This window comes from Cottoperca gobio, unplaced genomic scaffold, assembly GCF_900634415.1.
Source record: "Cottoperca gobio unplaced genomic scaffold, fCotGob3.1 fCotGob3_303arrow_ctg1, whole genome shotgun sequence".
Lineage (NCBI taxonomy): Eukaryota > Metazoa > Chordata > Actinopteri > Perciformes > Bovichtidae > Cottoperca > Cottoperca gobio.
In genome coordinates, this window is record NW_021166913.1 from 1 (window position 1) to 20,000 (window position 20,000).

Below are 20,000 nucleotides of genomic sequence, written 5' to 3' on the forward strand. Positions count from 1 at the left end.
TAGAAGTGTACAGAGAGAGAAGAGTGTGTTGTTACCTGGACTGTCATGGCTGACGGCAGAGAGGATGAAGATAAAGAAGGCGAGGAAGCTGCTGAAGTACTGGACAGAGAGAGAGAGAGTTATGTTGGATGACTCATTACAGGAGGCAAAGAGGGTCAGAGGTCAGAGGTCAAAGGTCAGACAGGTCGCCATTGAGCTCCGTATTAATCGTTGGCTAATCATCAACACATTACATCACAGTTCATTTAGCTGATGCTTTTGTCCAAAGCACCGGACTCAACTTCTTATTAAATGTCTATTAAATGATTTTATTAAACATTATATCTTGTGAAGAACTTCATTAATAAACAAAGCTCACAGCTGTAGTTAACGGAACATTATGGCGCTGACATGTAAACTAACGTGCTTCATTTATACAACATTATAGCTGCATGCTATTTCTTATCAAGAGTATAATTCAGTTTATTATATTAATTCTTGTTTGTATAATAATACTGTAACACCGTGAAGAATATAGAACTTCACACTGCAAAGTAGAAATGCCTGGATGTGTGGCGTGATACTGCGCCTACTCAAATGCCCCACAATGCATTGCATCTTGGTGGCGGTCACATGTCCAAATGCAAGTGAGTGACCATCGCCCGAAGTTGAACTCAACGTGCAAATTAGATTTTTGGGAAAATGGAAGTGTGCGGGGGGGATGTTAGTATCGTGTGAGCGGCTGTCAGTCATGTAAGCCGTTAACATGTCTCTTAATTAAGATATAATATCGTCTTTGTATACGTGCTGTTACCTGAAGCTGATTGGCTGACTCTTGATCTGGTAGAAGGTGTCGCAGTCTGATGGCAGCAGATTGTCGACCTCGATGTCAGCGACGATACCGGACTCCACCCTGACAGACGGAGACATAATGAACCAATCAGCATCCAGCGAGGCGAGTGTGAAAACCTCAGAATTCTTTCCACGCACAGTTTTTCCACGTTCAGAATGTGCGACAGGAAGAGACGCAGAGACAAATATGATTACTGACAGTTCAGACTGCTGATGGAAATATGTGAAGGCTGATGTTGGACACCACAGAAGAAGAATGTGGAGGAACAACATCTGTCAGCACTTCTGTTTAACGGCCTTCAATCCCACTTCCTGAGTGTGTAAATGTGTGTGTGTGAATGTATTTCTGCTGAGTCACTTCCTCTAATCCAGCGTCCACATGGAGCTGCAGACACACCTCCTCCTGCACTCTGAAAAATGCTCTTTATGTAACAACAGCCGAGTTTAACGTGTGACATTAACAGATGCAGACAAACATTTAAATTAGTTTTTTCCCCTTATGATGATGATGATTTGTTTGTGGTGGTATTGTCTTGCAGGGACAGTAGAGAGGAGAGAATGTGCTGGTACATGGTCTGATATGTAATTCAAATGATCTGATTAAAGATTAAATCAACAAATCTAATAATCTGATCAAACCTTCACAAACAAAAGTCTAGTTTGTCTGCTGCTTAATCCTAGTAGCTCTTTAATGTCATTTAAAAGACAGAGCGAGCTTGTTCAGTCAGTATTTCTACCAGTTTTAAATGTTCCCGTCATCTTAAAACGACATTTTAGTTTTCAGAACAAGTGTGAAGTCCACACAGTCGATCGTTGTTAAAGAACGTTCTTGCTGTGTGGACTTCACGTTTAAAAACATCTGGAAACAGTTTGAAGTGAAGAGACCAAAACGTCTGACGCAGCAGAAACAAACTGAGACTGAAAACCTTCAACACCGTAACTTTGCAATTTCCATCATTTCCCCCGTTTCTTAAACACAATATCTTCATCAAATCCTCCTCTTCATCGGCTGGGACTGAAACCCTTCTTCAGTTCCCAACATCGAGCAGAGAGACGTCTCTGGCTTGTTTTTACTTTTGCTTTCTGTCTCACCGCCCACATAATTTATGTTTGTGTGTGTGTGTGTGTGTGTGTGTGTGTGTGTGTGTGTGTGTGTGTGTGTGTGTGTGTGTGTGTGTGTGTGTGTGTTTTGTATGTAGCAGGGTGTGGTGGTGTGACTGAGGGGGGAGGACGGGGACGACATGGAGGACTAGACTGGGCCTGTTTGTCTCTCTGGAAAAATACATAAGGGGACCAGCCGCTCTGTCTGTGTGTATATGTGTGTGTGTGTGTGTGTGTGCGTGTGTGTGTGCGTGTATGTTGGATTACTCATTACACCAGAAGGCAAAGAGGATCAGAGGTCAAAGATCAGACAGTAACAACAACCTGCCCGGCACAAGTCTCTGACAGGTCACCCTCTTCATCTTCATCATCATCTAAACACACACACACACACACACACACACACACTCGACACATAAACATTTACACATTTTTACTTTACAGCTTCTTTTATGGCAACACAGATAGCTGGAGATCACTGCACACCAAACTCCATTCATAATTTAGGCGATTTAAAGTTTACTTGCCTCTTAGATATTTTAACTAACGTCCAAGAGAAGACTGAAGTAAACTCTGAATGTTTTAGAGAATAACTTTCAATTCCGCATATAACACCAATACGAATTCATTCATTAATAAAACTTCTACTCAAGTAAGAGATGATTGTTATTTTGACTATCCACTTTACTAAATACTACGAGATTTAATCCCGATAAAATACTTATTTGTGGATTATTATTTACCAGAAGACACAACAGATGAGACAAATACCTTCCGTAAAGTTAAGATAGAGATGTCTGTACCAAAGAGCATAGCGGATTTAAAATGACAGATTTTTGAACAGAGTTTGGCGTGAGGTTCTCTCCGCAGCAGAAATAACGGCACTTCGCAGAACTTCCGGACTCACCGGACCAGGTTGATTGTTTCAGCCGAGTCCAGGATGACAAACACGGTCTGCGGTTGTAGAACCCCGGCCTCCAGCTGCTCCGGCTCGGTTCCGGCTCGTTTCTGGATCTGGTCTGAGCTAACGGCTGACATTTCTCCAGAGACACGGACGTGTTTAACGGAGACTGAGCAGCACCAGCACAGAGAGGCGCTTTATTTCCCAGCAGCCACCGGAGGATCAAAGTCTCAGGAATGAAATCACAGCAGCATGTTTCACTCAAAGTCTCTGATTTAGACTGGTCGCAGGTTCGAGTCCTCCTTACAGCTGCTGAACGGCACCAGGGCAGCCTGACACTGAACTATAGACTAATCTACAGACAGACAGACAAACAGGGATAGTTTGTGTGTGCAGAGCAGCTGTAAGCATAGACATACACCGCACAGATCGGGTAGCTCAACCACACTGTGTTGGACAACTTGGGACAAAACAAAGTGACATTTATTAGCTCTGAATTTGAAATAAAACTATGTTTCCACAACACGAATACAAAGAATGAAATCATAGTTATGTAGCATGACTGTAATTAACTATTCAAATCAATTTTCAATGTTTTTACTGTGAATACATGATTTTTGACCATTTAAGCACACCATTTCAAAAGACACAGGAAGAAAACTTTTACAAATAAAACAACATAATAAAAAAATAGAGGAAAACTATAATTAATTAATAAATTAATATAAACACGTAGTAATAATAATAAAAATACTTGTATAATTTCACTTGCAACATCTTCTTGCTTACATCTCAAAAACACAATACCACTAACCCATTTGTAATTTTCAGGCTTACACTTTAAGACTGGATATGTTGTTTTACTTTTGTTTTTTGAAAGACATTTAAGTCAATAAATAACTGAATGGTTTGTATTTTCTCCCAGTTTGCTTCTGGAATTGTAAACTGGGAGGAGGCAGCACCTTCAGGAGGGGAATAACACTTTACAGAAAAATATAATTTCACAGTGTATTATTATTTTTAATATTTTCTAATATTCCAGAAATTAAAATTGTGCTGTGAACATTTGTAAAATTGTTGTATATAAGTATTATGTTTTTTCTTGGCCTTAGCAGATTGAAATTTAAAGGCAGTCAGTCTGCAGTCTATCTCTTCTGTTTCTGTGTGAGAGTCATCTGCAGGAGGCGGGCCTCACCGCCTGGACTGATCTCTACCGGACCAATGAGCAGCTGCTCTGCTCGCAACCAGCCAATAGGACTGCGGTTGTGTTCGCTGACGGCCAATGAGCTGCTGCTGCAGCTCAGCGCTCATGGCAGCCATCTTGTTTGTTTTGTTTCTTCTGTTACGGGAAGTGAGTGTGGCTGGGAAATCCAAGGTGACGTCAGCCCACCACGACCTGTCGGCCCAGATCAGACTGACAGGAGAGCTGTCCAATCAGAATGCGGGATAGAGGCTGGGGCGGAGCTATATGTGCTATATATATATATATATATATATATATATATATATATATATATATATATATATATATATATATATATATATATAGTCTATGACTATTACAAAGGATTTCATCAGCACCAATTCATTAATTAAAGGTTTTATTAATTTATTAAAAAGTAATCATTACAATTTAATATATTATATTTACAATTTTATTACCAGGAGAAAAATATATATATATTTTGATATTTATTATATTGCTACAATCGCCTCCTCTCTAAATGAAAACATGTCAAAATCATAAATTTTTGTAAAATATATTAAACCTTTACCTGTAGTGACTCTCATTGTTTATTTTATTTACAGTTCTGGATTTATATCTCCTCTTAAATAGTAATTTCACGTTTCATGTTGTCACTGGATGGCGCTATTGCTTCACCTGTAAGGGTTTCTACAACATCACATTAAAGTATTTTGAATTAAATAGTAGCAGTAGCAGTAGTAGTAGTAGTGTAAGTGAAAGTAGTATTAATAGTGACAGTAGTAGTAGTAGTAGTAGTAGTAATACTAACAGTAATAGTAGTAGTAGTAGTAAAGTAGCAGTAGTAGTAGTAGTGAAAGCAGTGTTAATACTAACAGTAGTAAAGTAGTAGTAGTGAAAGTAGTAGTAAAGTAGTAGTAGTAGTAGTGAAAGTAGTGTTAATACTAACAGTAGTAGTCGTAAAGTAGTGTTAATACTAACAGTAGTAGTAGTAGTAGTAGTAAAGTAGCAGTAGCAGTAGTAGTAGTAGTAAAGTAGTAGTAGTAGTAAAGTAGTAGTAGTAGTAGTAGTAGTAGTAGTAAAGTAGTAGTAGTAGTAGTAGTAGTAAGTAGTAGTAGTAGTAGTAGTAGTAGTAAAGTAGTAGTAGTAGTAGTAAAGTAGTAGTAGTAAAGTAGTAGTAGTAGTAAAGTAGCAGTAGTAGTAGTAGTAGTAGTAGTGAAAGCAGTGTTAATACTAACAGTAGTAAAGTAGTAGTAGTTGCAGTAGTATTAGATGTACTTCCAGGTAGTCATGTGATCAGTTTTCATGTTTTTATTTCATTTATAACCTCATAATAAACATTTCTCATCGTATTTTCTCATACAGAAGGGCATGATGGGAAACAGACAGGGTGGAAGGCAGTGGCCGGCCACTAACCAATAACCTGCAATCAATCAATCAATCAATCAATCAATACTCAATAATAACAAGATACCAGAAGTACAACAGGAAGAAGAAGAATACACAACCATGCTGCTGTTACACCCGGAGAGAGAGATGATCTTGTTGTCATGGTAACCAGAGTCCAGTGGTTGCTATGGTAGCACTGTGGAATGAACAAGCGTTGGGAGCCTGGTTGGTTACCGTAGTAAAATGCTGCTCCAGAAACTCCAGCAGTTACTATAGCAACGCGTCGGAGTTAAGAAGTGATGATGTTCAATGACATCACTGCCCCGTCCTCTTCTGATTGGCTGTAAAAGAGCTCCGTATCATGAATCTGTTTACAGACATTGATCAACATTATTTGGTTTGTTTTTTATGTTTCATCTCGGCGAATGAAAATCCTGACGGTCTCCATGGTAACAGCAGCCCATAACATTGTGACCGTCTGGTGAGGAGGATTCAGAGACAGTTTGAAAAGGTAACAGATCCTGAAAACCACTGAGATATCAGGATCAGGACAGGAAGTTGAAAATAAAATAACATAATAATAACAGTTTGGATTAAAAATTACAAATAAATACACAACCACAGACTGTAACTGTTGCACAGATCGAGTCGTCTGATTTGGCACAAGCAAAAGTTCAATAAAATTCAGAAACTGTAAGGCAAAATACTGACGACAGTCCAGTGTGACAGAACCAGCTCTGACCGGATAGAACCAGCTAGAACCGGTGCTAACCAGCTTCGGGAACTACAACTTGCTGCACTGGGTTACAGCGGACCATCAGCTCTATCTGGTTCAAACTGGCTGTAAATAAACCAATTAAACTTGATTTTACTGGTTAAAACCGGCACTAACTGGCTCTGCTAACAGGCAGTAATAACTACAGACGAGGAGGTCGAGTTTTTTCAATGACATTTAAATGAAAAGTAATAAAAAGTTTTTTCTGACTGGCCTCAGCATTTAAAACAGCCAAAGCTCAGAGCTAAATAATTCATTTCAATGGAATGGCTAGATTAGCAGATTCACACAAAGACAAAGTAAATTCATGCGTCATCTAACTTTGGTAAAGTTTGACGGGACTGCCCATTGGTCCGAAGGCCAATTTTTCCGAAACCCTGCGACGGCCCGTTATCCCGCAAATACACACTCTGGAGTTGGAGTTCAGGGCTTACAACTTTACAGACTCCGTTAGCGTATTGCTTAATTTAACAGATAACGTACTAACATAATGTCAATTATAAGGCTTTGTGAAACATTTCCACTAATATTCAACTTTATCTGCTATTCTGTGAAATAACTTAAATCGTGGGCTTTAGTAGTTGGACTTTGGGCATTTGGTCAAATAGGACATTTTCAAATTATTGGGGTTTCAGAATAATTTGTCTTTGTACTAAAGAGCAGTCCTCTGCAGTAATTGTTAGCTTGCTGGGAAACTGAGGCTGCTTTCTCAACACAACAAGCTTCATATTATTCATGTTCTTGGGAGTCCAAACTTGTTGAACGTAATATACACTGCCTCTGTTTATTTAAATTATTTAATATTTATTAATATTTAAAAGTTTGAGTCATTTTGGGAGATAACCTCCAAGCTAGCTTGCAATAGCGGGCTCTCACTTCTCCGCAAACATCTCAAGTAGGTTTTATATTTAGAAATCTGTTAATTCTTCACCCATAAAAAAATCTAATTTCTGTAATATTTTAATTATCTTCATCTCTAGTTATAGCTGGCTCAAACTGGTGTAAGAGAATGTAACTCGCTATAAACTGGTATCCAGCCCAAAGAAACAACAAGAAATACTTATAAACATAATCTGATATATAAACCAACAACTTCACTGAATACTGTATAGTTTTGAATATTGGCACATGAAGAGAAAGTGCACACTGGACGTATACGACACACTGTTCAACTGTATCATACAAACACTGGTCAGAACCGGTCAGAACCAGCCTGCAAAAGTAGTAATTAGAACAGAAATGAAATAAAACAAAATTATCAACAACTGCTCCACACAAGTCACTCAGATTGAGATTTTAAACATTTTTCACCACATCGAGACAACTGGTGATGACGGGAACTAAGGCTGAGTTACTGGCCAATTCCTTCCATTCCCAGAGAGGGAGGAGAGAACACACCACTGGAGTCTGCTTTACACGCCATAAACACGCTAAAAATACACTGTGACAACCAGAGCCATCACACTGAGCACCATGTTAGTGACAGAGCTGTGAAGTTAAAGGAAGAGTTCAACGTTTGTACAAATCCAGTTATTAAATCATTTTGTAACTCTGAGGTTCATCTTTTTGTCTCGAGGACATGGTTACCCTAAACTGCTAGCCTAGCTAAGCACAAAGAATGGTAGCAGAAGGAAACTGCTAGCCTAGCTTAGCACCAAGACTGGAAGTAGGGGGAAGTTTATAGCCTAGCTTAGCACAAATACTAGAAGCAGTGTGAAACTGCTAGCCTAGCTTAGCACAAGGAATGGAAGGAACGGGAAACTGCTACCCTAGCTAAGCACAAAGATTGGAAGCAGGGTGAAACGGCTAGCCTAGTTTAGCACAAATACTGAAAGCAGAGGGAAACTGCTAGCCTAGCTTAACACGAAAACTGGAAGCAGGGGGAAACTGTTAGCCTAGCTTAGCACAAAGACTGGAAGAAGGGGGAACCTGTTAGCCTAGTTTAGCACCAAGAAGGAAAGAAGGGAGGACCTGTTAGCCTAGTTTAACACCAAGACTGGAAGCAGGGTAAAACTGTTAGCCTAGCTAAGCACAAAGACTGGAAGAAGGGGGAACCTGTTAGCCTAGCTTAGCACCAAGAAGGAAAGAAGGCGGGACCTGTTAGCCTAGCTTAGCACCAAAACTGGAAGCAGGGAAAACTGATATCCATCTGAAACATCTGACAGAGAACGAGAGGATTTAGTTAAATGTCGGATTTTTCCTTTTAGCTTCACCCTGTTAGCCGTTAATCTCAACTCTGGAGCCAACATGGCCGCCGCTGAAACCCAAACACTCTGCGTGGCTCTGGCTGTGTGGAGTGACAGCGAGCTTTAACCTTTAACCTTTACATAGTCACATGACCGAGGAGGTCATAGGAGAATAAATTATATTTACAAAATCTTTACTCTTTGTTTTCTTCTTGCATCAACTTGCATCAAGCAAACATCAAACACAACCCAGACTCATAAACACCGAAATATCCAACAATAAGTCTGTTCACTTTATCATAGCATCAGAATAACAATAATAATATTAATAATATTTTCACTATCAAAACACTTTGTCCAAAAGGTGTTTATAGAGACAGAGAGAGAAATACTGGACCACTGGAAGCGAACATGATAAAAACAACTAAAGTCTTTTCTTTTGGGTTCAGTTCGAATCGCTGGATTCATTCCCAACATCCAGGAAACAGACACCACGAGTCCATCTGACAACATGAAGGTTCACGGTCCAGTCTGGTTCCTCTTCATGTCTCTGTCAGTCTTAAAAAACTCTTTTTTAAACTTTTTACATCCAACTTTAAAAAACAAAACCTTCACCACCACCATCATCATCATCATCATCTGGGACTGAGATCATCAGTGTCCTGCAGAGGCCTCGTATCTCACAGTGGATCAGAAACTAACAATCACTCAGTTATTTATCTTTTAGCAATAGAAACGTCTCACAGTGTCTCAGAGTCCAAAGTGACGTCCAAAAGTAGTTTCGTCCTAAAACACAAAATTCCGTTTACTGAGATATAAAACCATTTCCTGTTTACCACTGAACTAAATCTTTCATCAATTATCAGTTTTAGCTGATTAATTTGTCTGTCAGTGAACTAATCGATCTGTCAACTAATAACTTCAGCTCTACCGGTGACCTTAACGATGTTTCACATTTCAGACCTCGTACGGAAGCCCGAAACAAACATTAAAAACATCAAAAATACTGATAAAAATGATACAAAACTGAATGATCATTTGACTTTGTAAATCAGGTAGAGCTGCAGCGATTAGTTGACTAATCGATTAGTTTATTGCCAACTATTTTTAATAATCGATTAATAATTTCTTCATGCAAAAATGTCAGAAAATGTTCTGAAATATTTCCTGCTTCACTCTGTTTTATATCAAATTAAATATCTTTGACTGACATTTAAAGACGTCACTTGACATTTTTCTGAATAAACAATCGAGAAAATAAATCGGCAGATTAATAGATGAAAAAAATAATGGTTCACAGTTTCCAAAGGTTTGCTCAAAATAATGAGAAACTAAAACAATCACAATTTTGAGACAGGAAGTCCAACATTTTCTTTTTTCTTTACTTTTTCAGTTCTCGATTCATATTTTTGTGAACTGAAACTTTTTGTGTTTCTGAAAGGTTGGTTTGAACTCTGAGAACGAAACAAGAACATTTGATAAAGAAATAAATATTTTAGTCATCAGTTTATAAACTGATGATCTGTGAATGTTAAAGTGAGATTTCTTCAGGACCGCAATGAACCGCCTCAGTGATTGAAAAGAAAACTGCATTACCCAACTTCACCAGCAGACGGCAGAGAGGCTTCAGCCCCTTGGAGCCGAGGCTGCTGGGAAATGTAGTTTACCTCCAGACAGGTAATTTGATTGGCTGGTTGGGAGGTCAGACAGCAGCAGTGAAGTTTCAAAAGCAAAACAAACAGGAGTTTCTTCTTCAGGGGAAATTTGGGGTTAAAAATGTAAATGTCTTTTAAGAGCATTTAAAGAGTCTTTTTCTTCTTTTGTGTTTTAAAAATCTCACAGCGTTTCCTCCTTTCAACAGTTTATATCTGCTGACATGTTTCAGGAATCCCGAAACATCATCTTTTAAAAACAGGGAAACATCTCTTCTTTAATCTCTTCTGCTTCATGTCCGGGAGAAGACCCACTCCTTCACTCCAAAGTGTGTTTGTGTGTGCTTGTTTATTCCGTTCCTCTCGTGTGAGATTAATAAACGGTTGTTTTTCATCAGTATCAGAGACCAGAACTTGGACCTGGATCTGTCCGGGTCCAGATCACATAACAAAACTGAGATTAGAAGATGATTTACGTCCAACGCTCTCGTTTTTAAAAATTCTAATTTTTAGTTTACTAAATCACAGCAGGCTGGTGACTGAGAGACGACATGTGCCAGACGGTGGCTGTGGTTACGCTGAGCAGCTCTGTGACGCGTCTGTCCACCACCCAGTCTCTGCCTCCTGCATCTAAACGTTGTCGTTGGAAGTAAAACGTGAGGTGCAGAACAAGAGTGTGATTCACAGGGACATTAATTGGACGACACGCAGAGGAAAACTCACAAAAGGATTGTGCAGGCGTAACTCTAAACCCGCGCAAAAAGTGAAATCCTCAAAGGATGGAACGCACTCCGAACTGCACTGCTCAGTAAATAGCATCTTAGTGACTTGTGCTATTTGCACATATTTAAATTAGGTAATAAGTAATCGGATCTTGAGACGGGGCAGAGAGCGTTTCAAAATATTTCTAAATTTATGGAGCAATCAGCGGCCGCAATCCGTCTTTGTGAATTCGCCCGTCTTTGTCCCTTTCTGTTGTGTTTCAGGTTCTGTATCTCAGTCCAGTCTCTGAATACAGGATTTATTTTCTGGGGTTTATATTTATTCTGAGATAAATGAATATCCTTGCACCGTCGTGGAAGTCAGAACATATCAGTAATAATAACTGGAGATTTAAATCTGTCTGTTTTGTTATTGAACCTTCTCGGAGTCGTCTGACTCCTGCAGGTGTTGATGCTTTCGGCAGCGCAGTGTTCTCAGACAGTTCACATTTATATTCAAGTGGAAAACAAGTTGCAGATTTAACCACTCAAACACAAGTCGACCTTCTGAACACCTGATCAATGGACACGATGACGAACAAGTTTATAAAAGCAGCTGATGAATGTGCATCATGTTCCAGGAAAACCGTCCAATCAGAGAGCTTCTCACTGCTGATGGACAAACAGCTGAGGCTTATGGGTACTGTAGTGTTTGAGACCAAACTGAGGGCAGAAAAAACACAGCGGTTTTCGTGTTTCCTGTGAGAATTTACTGTGGGAGAAGAGGCTCCGCCCACATCACTGCGTCACAAAAAAGGTGAAAAAGAAGAGATGCCATCATGCAGTGTGTGTGTGTGTGTGTGTGTGTGTGTGTGTGTGTGTGTGTGTGTGTGTGTGTGTGTGTGTGTGTGTGTGTGTTAAATATCAGCTACTGGTTTTGTAACGGTTTCCAAACGGGACTTCTTCCTCGTCCAATAGAATCACGTGTTCTCGCCCTCCGCTGCCGCCAGCTCCTCCCCCTCCTCCTCCACACTCTCCACGATTGGCCGGTGGACCTGAGGCTCCTCCCCCCTCCCGGCCCGCAGCAGTATGTCTATCCATCGCCGCTGCAGCTCCTCGCCGTCTGCGCTGAAGTACAAGGTCAGATGACTCTGGGAGATCTTGAAGGCGTGGCGTCGCTCCAGGCGGTCACATGACTCAGGGAGGGACACCTCGAAGCCAATCAGAGGCACGCTGCGCTGCGCCTTCACGTCCTGGTGGGAGATAATAAATACAGTATGTTATCTCTCAAGTCGGAAACATCAACGCGTTGTTCAAACGCTCTGAGCAATAAAATACAAACATCTTCTTTGTAGCGTCCATGTTGATTCCACATTACAACTTATATACAACACATATTGTATATTATACACTGTATATATATTATATATGTATTTATTAAGCACCTGTGGAGCTCCGTAGATGTAGAGCACCAGCGGCTCATTCTCGGGGATGACGAACCAGGCCTTCTGCCAGCCCCGGCCGCCTCCTTTCTCCATGTGGTGAAGAAAACTACAAATCACACTGTGCTCTGCTGCTAGGGAGGCCTGTTTCTATGGCAACAAGGGACAGAGATGAAGAAGCGTCAGTGTCTCTGCCAGACTCACACAGAAGATGAGAGAAAAAGTCCACAAGAGCATCATTTTGTGAGTTATTTTGTGTAGTAGCTGGTGTGAGCAACATATCACACTAACCTCCAGGATGGAGCGCCTCCGCTGGGTGCTGCTGCTCAGCAAGGCAGGAGAGGGCGACGCCCCCACCAGCATGGCGTAGCAGTCGATACAAACTCGGTTGGTGCGGTTGTTGTCATACGAAAGACGAGCACGAAACTCTGAACATTTCCCACAAACCACCTGGAGTCAAAATAAAACTGTCAGTCAGATATTTGTAGTTTTTAAGGAAACTACAGAATAAAAGTATTCAGACGCTTTACTGCAGGACAAATACTAAAACCTGTGAAAATACTCCACGACAAGTTAAAGTCCTGCATTCAAAAATGTGTGTGTTGCATGTTCCTGCTGCATTAATGTGTGTGTTACATGTTCCTGTTACATTAATGTGTGTGTTACATGTTCCTGTTACATTAATGTGTGTGTTACATGTTCCTGTTACATTAATGTGTGTGTTACATGTTCCTGCTGCATTAATGTGTGTGTTACATGTTCCTGTTACATTAATGTGTGTGTTACATGTTCCTGTTACATTAATGTGTGTGTTACATGTTCCTGCTGCATAATGTGTGTTACATGTTCCTGCTGCATTAATGTGTGTGTTACATGTTCCTGTTACATTAATGTGTGTGTTACATGTTCCTGTTGCATTAATGTGTGTGTTACATGTTCCTGTTGCATTAATGTGTGTTACATGTTCCTGTTACATTAATGTGTGTGTTACATGTTCCTGCTGCATTAATGTGTGTGTTACATGTTCCTGTTACATTAATGTGTGTGTTACATGTTCCTGCTGCATTAATGTGTGTGTTACATGTTCCTGCTGCATTAATGTGTGTGTTACATGTTCCTGCTACATTAATGTGTGTATTACATGTTCCTGCTGCATTAATGTGTGTGTTACATGTTCCTGTTACATTAATGTGTGTGTTACATGTTCCTTCTGCATTAATGTGTGTGTTACATGTTCCTGTTATATCAATGTGTGTGTTACATGTTCCTGCTGCATTAATGTGTGTGTTACATGTTCCTGTTACATTAATGTGTGTGTTACATGTTCCTGTTACATTAATGTGTGTGTTACATGTTCCTGTTACATTAATGTGTGTGTTACATGTTCCTGCTGCATTAATGTGTGTGTTACATGTTCCTGCTACATTAATGCGTATGTTACATGTTCCTGCTACATTAATGTGTGTATTACATGTTCCTGCTGCATTAATGTGTGTGTTACATGTTCCTGTTACATTAATGTGTGTGTTACATGTTCTTGTTACATTAATGTGTGTGTTACATGTTCCTGTTACATTAATGTGTGTGTTACATGTTCCTGCTACATTAATGTGTGTGTTACATGTTCCTGCTACATTAATGTGTGTGTTACATGTTCCTGCTGCATTAATGTGTGTGTTACATGTTCCTGCTACATTAATGTGTGTGTTACATGTTCCTGCTACATTAATGTGTGTGTTACATGTTCCTGTTACATTAATGTGTGTGTTACATGTTCCTGTTACATTAATGTGTGTGTTACATGTTCCTGTTACATTAATGTGTGTGTTACATGTTCCTGCTGCATTAATGTGTGTGTTACATGTTCCTGTTACATTAATGTGTGTTACATGTTCCTGTTACATTAATGTGTGTGTTACATGTTCCTGTTATATTAATGTGTGTGTAACATGTTCCTGTTACATTAATGTGTGTGTTACATGTTCCTGTTATATCAATGTGTGTGTTACATGTTCCTGCTGCATTAATGTGTGTGTTACATGTTCCTGTTACATTAATGTGTGTGTTACATGTTCCTGTTACATTAATGTGTGTGTTACATGTTCCTGTTACATTAATGTGTGTGTTACATGTTCCTGCTGCATTAATGTGTGTGTTACATGTTCCTGCTACATTAATGCGTGTGTTACATGTTCCTGCTACATTAATGTGTGTATTACATGTTCCTGCTGCATTAATGTGTGTGTTACATGTTCCTGTTACATTAATGTGTGTGTTACATGTTCTTGTTACATTAATGTGTGTGTTACATGTTCCTGTTACATTAATGTGTGTGTTACATGTTCCTGCTACATTAATGTGTGTGTTACATGTTCCTGCTACATTAATGTGTGTGTTACATGTTCCTGCTGCATTAATGTGTGTGTTACATGTTCCTGCTACATTAATGTGTGTGTTACATGTTCCTGCTACATTAATGTGTGTGTTACATGTTCCTGTTACATTAATGTGTGTGTTACATGTTCCTGTTACATTAATGTGTGTGTTACATGTTCCTGTTACATTAATGTGTGTGTTACATGTTCCTGCTGCATTAATGTGTGTGTTACATGTTCCTGTTACATTAATGTGTGTGTTACATGTTCCTGTTACATTAATGTGTGTGTTACATGTTCCTGTTATATTAATGTGTGTGTAACATGTTCCTGCTGCATTAATGTGTGTGTTACATGTTCCTGTTGCATTAATGTGTGTGTTACATGTTCCTGTTACATTAATGTGTGTGTTACATGTTCCTGTTGCATTAATGTGTGTGTTACATGTTCATGTTACATTAATGTGTGTGTTACATGTTCCTGTTACATTAATGTGTGTGTTACATGTTCCTGCTGCATTAATGTGTGTGTTACATGTTCCTGTTGCATTAATGTGTGTGTTACATGTTCCTGTTATATTAATGTGTGTGTTACATGTTCCTGTTACATTAATGTGTGTGTTACATTAATGTGTGTGTTACATGTTCCTGTTACATTAATGTGTGTGTGTTACATGTTCCTGCTGCATTAATGTGTGTGTTACATGTTCCTGTTACATTAATGTGTGTGTTACATGTTCCTGTTATATTAATGTGTGTGTAACATGTTCCTGCTGCATTAATGTGTGTGTTACATGTTCCTGTTACATTAGTGTGTGTGTTACATGTTCCTGTTGCATTAATGTGTGTGTTACATGTTCCTGTTACATTAATGTGTGTGTTACATGTTCCTGTTGCATTAATGTGTGTGTTACATGTTCATGTTACATTAATGTGTGTGTTACATGTTCATGTTACATTAATGTGTGTGTTACATGTTCCTGTTACATTAATGTGTGTGTTACATGTTCCTGCTGCATTAATGTGTGTTGCATGTTCCTGCTGCATTAATGTGTGTGTTACATGTTCCTGCTGCATTAATGTGTGTGTTACATGTTCCTGTTGCATTAATGTGTGTGTTACATGTTCCTGCTGCATTAATGTGTGTGTTACATGTTCCTGTTGCATTAATGTGTGTGTTACATGTTCCTGTTACATTAATGTGTGTGTTACATGTTCCTGTTACATTAATGTGTGTGTTACATTAATGTGTGTGTTACATGTTCCTGTTACATTAATGTGTGTGTTACATGTTCCTGTTACATTAATGTGTGTTACATTAATGTGTGTGTTACATGTTCCTGTTACATTAATGTGTGTGTTACATGTTCCTGCTGCATTAATGTGTGTGTTACATGTTCCTGTTGCATTAATGTGTGTGTTACATGTTCCTGTTACATTAATGTGTGTGTTACATGTTCTTGTTACATTAATGTGTGTGTTACATGTTCTTGTTACATTAATGTGTGTGTTACATGTTCCTGTTGCATTAATGTGTGTGTTACATGTTCCTGTTACATTAATGTGTGTGTTACATGTTCCTGTTACATTAATGTGTGTGTTACATTAATGTGTGTGTTACATGTTCCTGTTACATTAATGTGTGTGTTACATTAATGTGTGTGTTACATGTTCCTGCTGCATTAATGTGTGTGTTACATGTTTCTTTGTGACGATGTATGTTCCAGCTGATCCAAGAGGCTTCTTAAAGACGTTATTCATCTGAAGGAGAATCTTCTCATAAAGGAAACTTCAAAGTACGTGTAGGTTTTACAGAGCTGTTATTAATTATTAGAAATGTAATTATTCCTGAATTATTAATTATTACAGATTATAACAGATGTAAATATTGAAGAACGTACGTGTCCGCAGGCTTTGCAGTGGTGCCGTCTCTTAGTGATGGAGTTGAACGGCTCCTGACATTTCATACACAGAGTGACTTCCTTCTCTCTGATCGGAGTCGGAGCTCGTTTTCCCAGCTCCACACAGCTCTGAGACAGAAGGACGGAGAGGACGAGACGAGAGCTTGGTGGTTTGTTTAACAAACTTTGAAATGTTTATCTGTTGCAGGCTAAGTTTATCTAAAACTTAGCAGAGCAGTTTTTGTCATTTCAAATGTTGATGAGTTTCATCCCTCGTTTTACACCAAGCGTTGCTCAACAAAGAACGACAGCGTTCATGATTCAAGTGTTAAAAATGAACAAATACTTGAATAAAACACTTAGTTTTTTGGTTCCTCCTGCAGCTCTTTAATCTACCATCATTTCTAACAGGGTCTAAGTTTTTTGTGCTATAAAATTATATATTAATATAATTTTTAACCTTTTTAACCAAACTTTTAACCCCATAAATGATTGTTTTTATATGAAAAGAATACCATTTTATAATTTTCTGTAAACTAAATCACAGAGGATTTAATATTTTCACAGTGTGTGATACATCAATGAACAGCAACAATATGGATTTTGATGCATGATGGGTTTTGTGCAGGACACCAGGAACATAGAATGTATTTGCCTCGTAGGGCAAACGTGAGAAAATGTCTCAAGCTGGTGGAAAACAGTAAAAAAACAAACAAAGGCTGTAAATGTAAAAACCTGATGCAATATAAAGCATGATTCTATGCTGTAATGGACGTGGGATCAAAGGTTGTGGTTTGAATGGAGACATTTTTGACTGTCTGTACTTTGGCTGCACACTTTATTACAGACTCATTATAGTAGTGAGGCTACACTTCCAAAATAAAATTAAAAACTCACACCCTTGCCAAAATGTCTGCCGTAAGCATTAACACAGCCAAAATGACCAAACAGTTAAAGACAGCTTTATGAGCGTGTTACCGGGGAGTGCGGTGGCGTGGACTCGTCGTCTCGTAGTGAACAGTTGAGATGTCTGAAGCTGTCCACCGTCTGCTCGTGTCTCTGGATGGTCGCCTGGATGGCCTGAACACACACATGCACAAGTTTCACATTAAAAGTCGACCTCGAAACAGGACGACACTTTGTGATGCTTTTACTTTGACACATCTTCTCAGGAAGTACTTCCCTGACAGAGTGCCAGGTGACAGGAAGTTAAAGTGTTTACCTGTATCCAGTCTTTCTTCTCCTCCTCCGTCCTGCAGAGACACAAACAGGAAAGCTGTCAGAAAACAACTGTCTGCCTGCCTGTCTGTCTGTCTGCCTGCCTGCCTGTCTGTCTGCCTGCCTGTCTGTCCTGTCTGTGTCCGAAATGTTTAAAATGTTGCAAAAAAGGAATGAGAATTAACCTGCAAAGTAACTAATGTTGTCAAATAAATGTAGTGGAGTAAAAATTACAATATTTGCTTACAAATTGTCGTGGATTAGAAGTATACAGTAGCATAAAATGGAAATACTATAATATAAGTATAAGTACCTCAAAATTGTACTTATACTTAAGTTTCCAGCACTGTGGGAATATCCATGAAGACGGCAGAAACAGCTGATCAGTCATGTGACTCATTGGTGTCAGAACCTTTCCATAATCCATTAATCGCATCAACTCTTTTCTGACAAAAACCTCCTCAGTCGAGCATGAAATTGTTTTTGGACAAGTTTTATTGAATTTTGCCGTTTTTACACAGCTTTTCTAACGTCTGTCTGTCTGTCTGTCTGTCTGTCTGTCTGTACCTGGCCTGCAGCTCCAGGGATCTCTGTTTTCCAGATACCAGGAACGTCCTGGGAACTGCAACACTGCTGGTCTCCTTCAGCTGGACAGAGAGAAAGAGAGACACAGACAGATAGAGAGAGAGAGACAGGTTTAATCAGGTGTCTCAGCCGGAGCTCCTCTCGGTTTGATCAGCTGAAGATGTCTCACCTCCATCCCGTCCACATCGATGCGAGCACGGACGCCGTACTTCTGACCAATCAGACGAAGCTTCGGGACGCAGTACAGCAACCTGTCATTAAACTGCAGAGAGAGACAGACAGGTATCACTCACAGTGGGACAATAATATAATATTTATCCCAAAGGATAAATATAAATAAGAATACAAAATACAATAAAGCAATAAATATAAAGTGTATAAGAAGAAATATACATACATATAACCAGTTAAATTAAGATGCATTTAGTAAGTAAAGTCAAAGTACCAGTATGAGGTATCTGTCCTGCGTGGTGCCGTTCTTGTTGGACAGTTTGAGGATGTGTCCTTCTTTAATGAGCTCGTTTGTCGGGTTAACAATGTCTTCTTCTCCTCCCAACAACTCGTACACCTTCAGCAACTTCCTCATGCGCTCCTGAGAGAGCAGAGACAGACAGAGTCAGTTAGAGACAGACAGGTAGAGTCAGGTAGAGACAGACAGGTAGAGACAGGTAGAGACAGGTAGAGGCAGACAGGTAGATTCAGGTAGAGACAGACAGGTAGATTCAGGTAGAGACATGTAGAGACAGACAGGTAGATTCAGGTAGAGACAGGTAGAGACAGACAGGTAGAGTCAGGTAGAGACAGACAGGTAGAGACAGATAGAGACAGACAGGTAGATTCAGGTAAAGACAGACAGGTAGATTCAGGTAGAGACAGGTAGAGACAGACAGGTAGAGTCAGGTAGAGACAGACAGGTAGAGACAGATAGAGACCGACAGGTAGATTCAGGTAAAGACAGACAGGTAGATTCAGGTAGAGACAGGTAGAGACAGACAGGTAGATTCAGGTAAAGACAGACAGGTAGATTCAGGTAGAGACAGGTAGAGACAGACAGGTAGAGTCAGTTAGAGACAGACAGGTAGATTCAGGTAGAGACAGGTAGAGACAGACAGGTATATTCAGGTAGAGACAGGTAGAGACAGACAGGTAGAGTCAGTTAGAGACAGACAGGTTGAGATAGACAGGTAGAGACAGGTAGAGTCCGGTAGAGACAGACAGGTAGAGACAGACAGGTAGAGACAGACAGGTAGAGATAGACAGGTAGAGACAGGTAGAGACAGACAGGTAGAGACAGGCAGGTAGAGACAGACAGGTAGAGACAGGCAGGTAGAGACAGACAGGTAGAGACAGACAGGTAGAGACAGACAGGTAGAGACAGACAGGTAGAGATAGACAGGTAGAGACAGGTAGAGACAGACAGGTAGAGACAGATATGTAGAGACAGACAGGTAGAGACAGACAGGTAGAGACAGGCAGGTAGAGACAGACATGTAGAGACAGACAGGTGGTGTCTCACTCTCCACTGATAACAGGTGATACGTGTGTTCCATCCTCCTGCTGTTATCAGCATTTTCAATGTATCCATAAAAAAGTCTGCAACACCAGAAATGTAATTAAAAAAGCCAAAAGTGGATTCACATCCATAAGGTTTGACGGCCACCTCGTACCTGACGGGTTAAATATCAAGTCACTACTATTAGTGTGTGCAATAATGTTAAAGGGATAGTTCGGATGTTTAGA

General features: G+C 39.7%; 2 protein-coding genes across 3 annotated transcripts in view; both read right to left on the reverse strand.

Annotated features, from left to right (window-relative positions):
• Nucleotides 1–35: 35 nt before the first annotated feature.
• On the reverse strand, nt 36–3,199 carry LOC115005442 (transcription factor E3-like; the record flags this gene model as incomplete). The annotated part of the gene is made up of 3 exons (XM_029427262.1): nt 2,840–3,199; nt 794–892; nt 36–99 (listed from the first exon to the last, which is right to left on the reverse strand). Coding segments are annotated over exons 1-3 (294 nt in total), but the record flags the coding sequence as incomplete, so codon positions are not given.
• Nucleotides 3,200–5,333: 2,134 nt separating this feature from the next.
• fgd1 (FYVE, RhoGEF and PH domain containing 1) overlaps nt 5,334–20,000 on the reverse strand; it is a 39,874-nt gene continuing 25,207 nt past the window's right edge. For both annotated transcript variants that reach the window (XM_029427250.1, XM_029427251.1), the window contains exons 10-18: nt 18,706–18,852; nt 18,430–18,522; nt 18,243–18,322; nt 17,680–17,710; nt 17,436–17,537; nt 16,458–16,586; nt 12,474–12,632; nt 12,186–12,332; nt 5,334–11,993 (exon numbers count right to left, since the gene is read on the reverse strand). In XM_029427250.1, coding sequence (XP_029283110.1) covers nt 11,721–11,993; nt 12,186–12,332; nt 12,474–12,632; nt 16,458–16,586; nt 17,436–17,537; nt 17,680–17,710; nt 18,243–18,322; nt 18,430–18,522; nt 18,706–18,852 — 1,161 coding nt within the window. In that variant the 3' untranslated portion in view covers nt 5,334–11,720. The remainder of the gene's footprint in view (nt 11,994–12,185; nt 12,333–12,473; nt 12,633–16,457; nt 16,587–17,435; nt 17,538–17,679; nt 17,711–18,242; nt 18,323–18,429; nt 18,523–18,705; nt 18,853–20,000) is intronic.